The sequence below is a fragment of the Equus quagga genome, chromosome 12 (genome assembly GCF_021613505.1).
Source record: "Equus quagga isolate Etosha38 chromosome 12, UCLA_HA_Equagga_1.0, whole genome shotgun sequence".
Lineage (NCBI taxonomy): Eukaryota > Metazoa > Chordata > Mammalia > Perissodactyla > Equidae > Equus > Equus quagga.
The window spans coordinates 53500425-53506317 of record NC_060278.1 but is presented as its reverse complement, the minus strand read 5'-3'; the positions used below and the strand labels follow the sequence as shown (position 1 = coordinate 53506317).

Sequence of the window (5893 nt, the reverse complement as noted above, 5' to 3'; positions counted from 1 at the left end):
AAGCATTCCAGTGAAAGGAGTATGTCTTCCTTGCAACTCTGATTTCCCAGTTCTGAGGACTGTCAATTCTCACTAAAGAGGCACATGAACTATGATGCCTCTTCCTTACCAGAAAGGAGACGTTTTCCCTTGTGTCTGCCATATTTCCAATCACCAAGAAAAACAAAAAACAAAAAACCCCACCCATATTTGGACCAAATATTCAGTGACATTATTTATCAAAATAAATTTATTAAAAGTATTCAAAGACCACTTCAAAGTATAGCTGCCTTCCGGACAGTTTTTGGCACTCATAACGGACACTGTAGTTTTCTGCATAACAGCACTCATTCTATTACACACACCATTTAACAATTCAAACACAGACCGTTTCAGGTTTAGCCTTACAGGAGACAATGGTACTGACAATCTGGAGTCCAAAGAACTTCAACACCCTTGCACATAGTCAACATTTTAATCTTACTTGGTACTAAACTAAAACTAAAACCACTACGTGGTAACATGGACTGGTTTTGGGAAAGATGTACAGCCAGCTAGGTAAGGCCACATGATCCCAGAGCTATTGATTTTAAATGCTTTTGGACCAACACTATTACATTGCATCTTTTGGTCTCACAGTCCTGCTTTTCCAGTGTGGGACACGCCACATGTAGACCTCTCTCTCCCTGTGCTCTCTACAGACATGGAAGCTGTACCAATACAAGCTTCTTCGAGAAGGCTCCCAGCCTCCTGATTCACTACCCAGCTTTGAATCAATAGTTCTGAGTGATGCTTCCTGAACACCCAGGCTGAATTCAAGGTCAGTTTTTTTGGCAGGTCACAACTTTTCCCCTTAGGAAAAAAATGGAAAAGTCCTCCACTTTCAGGGTCCCGTTTCCATCTCATGTAGCATGGGGCTCTGTGGTGATCTGTGGCTTTTTACACAAGTCCTGGTAGAATTCTGACTCCAAGAAACGAGGATAAGAGTTGTTCTCCATCAAGCTGTATACCCTTTTCTGGGCAGTTGTAAAGCAGCCACTTGTCGCCTCTTGTATATTTTGGGCAATTAGAGTTTTGGTTTGAAAGTCTATGTTTATCTGAAATAAAACAAGAAACCGGTTTATTCCACATTCAGAGTCAGAGACTGAAATTGATTTAGTATCTGAAAACGAAAACCAAAAACTATAATGTGCAGTTAGCTTCCCCAGCCCAAATCATTGAAGAAACCTAACTTAAATGAAAGCTAGGATGAAGGGAAAGTATCTTTTTACCTCCACCCCTCCCCCGCTCTTAATGTGCTGTCTCTTCCTTTGTTTCACTTTGGTGCTAAGAACGTTCAAAATATGCTGAAATGAGGAACTTTTTTCTCCTTACCTCTTTTGGAGCTTCTTTTTCTATGAAGTCAGTGTATATTTTCCTTGCTTTTGAGGAGAGCTTTTGGGGTGACTTCGTCTTCTTGAAGTCTTCACAGGCCAGCCAGAATTCAATATTTTCTTCACAGAATTCAGATTTCAAAAAAGCTCTGAAAGCAGCAAGGCCATCTGAAAGGAAGCGGGTGGGGGAGAGAAAGGATGCAGAACATGAAGAACTGAGAGACCAAACCATCCTTTCTCTTTTTTCCTAGAACTCCTCCTCTGCCACACCCGTACTTTATTATTTCTAGATGGTGAGCAATTTTCTAGATTTCCCTCAAACGTGTAATCCTCCGACTTTAGCTCTTACAGACCAAGAGGCCAGTAGGCAAAATACTTAAGTTGGCACACAGCTAGAAAAATATAAATACTTAACTTGGCCGTCAATGCAAATATTTATAGGGGAGTCACAAGTTCTCTGGGAACAAAGCCTCTTGCCAACAGTGTATGCAATGGAAAAGCTGTCCCAATCTTAACAAAGACCGACTGCCAGTGTAATCTTTTTAGGTTAATTTTTCTTCCCACCGGAGTGAAAAAACCACACATTTCCGTGGTTAGACACTGGGAAATAAAAGATGAAACTAGGCCTTATGCTACAGTGATTGTAAATTCGAATTCCCCTTGGGAAAGCCGCTCTTCTGCTGTGTGGACACCACCTTTCCAGACTCTTGCGATATTCGAAATGGATCCGATTCAAGAGGAGAACTTACATTTACTGGCTAGCAGCTCGTCAAAGGCTTCAGACCACAGCTCTGCTTCTTCGGGAGAAGGCCTGCAAGAGAGGTTCCGCACATTAGCTTATGCACAGCACAGCCCCTCATCTGGGCTCAGCAGGCCAGCTGTTCATCTTTGCAACGACAAGATTTTCGACTTACTTGATGAAGGTCTGCTGTTTGCTTTTCTTGCCAGTTTTGGGCTTCCCAGGAGAGGAGGAATTTTGCAAGAAGTAGCTCAAACGCGTCTTCCAATCTTTTAATCTTAAAAAAAAGAAAAAAAGATATTCACTAAGTGGCAGCACTTGACGTCGCCAAGGGAGCTGAAGGCATTTTTACCAAATAAAGTAGCCCTGTAGCTGCAGACAAACCAAATAAGACAAAACAAGAACCCTTCAAGTCAGTCTTATTCATTCAACGTTTCAACCCAGCACGTCTGTCCTGAAAACAGCTTCATCCATTCATCTCAACATAATTACTAGTTTCATAACTAGGGGTAGGAATGCCTCAAATTGTTAGGGTATTTTAATGAATTTAGATTGCATAGTTCCAAAGGCAGATGCTATTTCTGGCTCACAAAGGGCGGCAGTTTTTCTGCAACTTAATTACAGTTCTGAGACATTTCACACTTGATAAAACCGCAGTGGAACTGCCTTGAGCCAGACGATGGTCATTTACCTTCTACCCTTGGAGCAAGAGGCTCTGGACCACGCCAGAAGCTGTGAACAATGCGGCGCGCGTGTGTGTGTCTGCCTCCTCCCACGGCCCAACTACAACACTCATTGTTGTGAACAATGCGGCATCTCTGTGTGTGTGTCTGCCCCATCCCAGGGCCCGACCACAACACTCATTTCAAGCAGATGATGCACAACGATTATTGTTCCACCGTCGCGAGTGGATGAGATCTGCTTTTCAATTAAAAAACAAAACTGGATTTCAAAAGAATATATCCAACACTAGCAAAAACATCTCCATCGCAGCAGCTGTGTAAGCTGATCAGAACTTAGCATGCAACGCACGAATGCAGCGGACGCGCTTCAGCCGCAGGCTTCTCTGATGTCATTTCAATGCAGGGGGACAAAAAGCCAGCCCGCAATTTCTTCGCGCATCTACCACCGCCTCCCTATCAAGAATTTTCTGTAGTTCCTAAACTAGCCCAGAGTCCTTCGCTCACCTAACAAAATAAGGGCACACTACAGTGATTTAACCTTACTTAGCAAATGAACCTTTTCCACTTGTTTTTTCCTGCAGAGGCGCAGACTACAGAGTTCCCAATGGCAAAGCCGAGCGCGAATGCACGGGGTTTGCAGCCCCCCCTGGGGGAGCTGGGTCGGCAGCGGGCCGCGGGAGAGAGAAGAAGGCCGTACTCACAAGGTCCGCTTCATTTTCTCCCGCTTCTCCTCGCTCTTGGGGCCACTGCCTGCGCTCTTGTCCATGGGGCCGCAGTCGTGCTGGACAGCCAGGAACATGGCACTTTGCATACTAGGATCCGCGCTCGCGCCGCTCGGGTCTGCGGTCGGGCGCGCGCCGCCGCCTTTATAAGAGACGGAGGCGCGGGGGCGGGGCCTTACGGCGCCGGTCCCGCCTCCAGAGGGCGCCTATTGGCCGGCTGAACCCCCTCGGGCATAGGGGCGGGGTCAGCGCTGGCCTGCGCAGTCCCGGGTACCGCCGAAGAGTCTCGAAGCGAGGGCGCTGCTGACGTCTGCGGTCCTGGAGTCGTGCGCACTCGGAGCGGACAGAGGTTTCGCTGTGTGTCGCCGCGGGCGACCTCTCCGGGGCGGGGCGGCCCGGCGCTCGGCAGGGAGAGGAGCCGAAGTGGGCGGCTCTCCTCCGCCTCCCCTCCCCTCCCCCACGCGCACGTGCAGCCGACCCCAGACAGTGATGACTCCCCGCGGGGAACGGTGGGTTGCTGCGCGCCCGAGTGCAATCACCTTCCTTTGAATTAAGATTTGCCCCCACGTTTTGGGGGGCGCGCGCCCTCTCCCCACGCCTCAATGCTACGTCTGCAAATTGGGGGACCCTCACCTGTTCCTCTGTGCGACTCCGTTTAATTTGGGGACGGAAACGGTGACCGGGAGGAACAGGGTTGGTGCAGGGGTGAGTGCTGTGACTTACTCTGCAGCTCGCCTGGGCGTCTGGGAACGCTTTTGGTTGATGAACATTAGTCAGGGAAGGACCAGGAGAAAGTGACTTTCTCAGACAACACGGTGTGCATTTTTGATCACCAGTAAGCACGTGGCTGGGTCTGTCCGTGGGGTTGCAGGCTTAGTCCTCAGGAGTCCTTGCCTGCCTCTCCTTGCAGAACAGAAATCACAGATCTCTTTCTGAGATAGAGGGAAAAAGCGAGACCTCGCAGCTGTACAGCACAGGTTCGAGTGTAAACGTGCAAGGATGTAGGATTTCCTCTGAGTCATTCTTGGTTGGCTTAGAATTTACCAGAACTCTTCACTGGCAAAAGGGGGGAGGTGGGAAGTTAACAATTTGCTTGAGTAAATTTAATTTATTTTTTCAGAAATTTTCTACTGTAGCAGGCTTTAAATGGTCTGATTGGTAAGCACAAATAGATAACCTCAACTACAAAATGGTTTGATTTCAGATAACGTTATTAAAACTGCAGTGCAATATTCAAGTGCTTTCCCCATCAAGCATCTAAGTAGACAATAAGATTAACAGCAAGGTGTTGATTGGGCTGCAGATCTTCTCCTGCTTTGCATTTTAACTGTTAAAAGAAAACTGGAGCTGGTTTAACATTCTTAGGGTGAGCTGCCAGTAGTTGGAGCTCCAGGTTTGACTTGAAGAGTACAATCTGCAGTTATTACTAAAGAGGACAGCCCTGTGCTTTATCATGGAAACAGAAAATCACGTTGATTTCAGTAATCATACTTTAAATATGCTTGTGACATGTAAGAATGTCGTTTTTCTCAAGCATATGCTCATGTCTAAAAGAACTTTGCGTATTTCCAGATCTATTTTCACTTTCTGATGATTCCATACTTACTTATTAAATATGTGTAATATGCAGACGCTTGCTTTTTCTTGCCGATGTAAACCTCAATCGTATTTTTCACTTGCAACCTTGGATGGTAAAATTCTCTCATTGTGGAAAGGCCAGGAGTTCTGACAGGCAGCAAGGAGAGAGAGCTGGGCTTGTGTCAGGAGACCTAAATAGAGTCTGAGGTTAACCGGTGATTACTAGGTAAACTGTTGGACCTGCCCGGTCACACCATCTTGAGGCCCAGTTTGTCACCTGTATTAAGAGTAATGTGTTTTTCTTGCCAACCTCGATAGATATTATGTGAATATTCTGTGAAAGGCCTTTATAAATTTGAAAGTACAATACAAAAGTTTATTATTATTAATTTGCATATATGTGAAGAGGAAAATATCTGGAAGCATAACTGTTACAGATAGGAAAATCATTAAAGTATTAACTCAGAGTCAATTAGGTTATAAATCTGTAAGTACTATTAAAATATCAACATGAGGTCAAGAGGTTTGCAGAATATTAAGCTCATAATAGGAATGGACAGGAAATAAGGATAAGGAAAATAAGCAAACTGTTTGACATTTAAACTTTTCAGAAATTTCCAAGCCAGAAAAATTCAGTCATCTTAATGTATTTGCCAAAGTGGATATATACACATCTATGTAAGCAGCTGGTTTACATATAGACTATTCTGGGGGTCAGCCTGGTGGCATAGTGGTTAAGTTCGTGCACTCTCCTTCAGCTGTCCGGGGTTCACAGTTTCAGATCCCAGGCACAGACCTACACAATCCTTATCAAGCCAT

The 5893-nt window shown here is 45.5% G+C and overlaps 1 protein-coding gene across 1 annotated transcript; it reads right to left on the bottom strand.

Annotated features, from left to right (window-relative positions):
- Positions 1-214: 214 nt before the first annotated feature.
- On the bottom strand, positions 215-3632 carry RGS2 (regulator of G protein signaling 2). Its single transcript, XM_046677966.1, has 5 exons — positions 3476-3632; positions 2267-2368; positions 2102-2163; positions 1354-1520; positions 215-1076 (listed from the first exon to the last, which is right to left on the bottom strand). The coding sequence occupies exons 1-5, from the start codon at positions 3583-3585 to the stop codon at positions 882-884; spliced, it is 636 nt and encodes a 211-aa protein (XP_046533922.1). The 5' UTR covers positions 3586-3632; the 3' UTR covers positions 215-881.
- Between the last annotated feature and the right edge of the window lie 2261 nt (positions 3633-5893).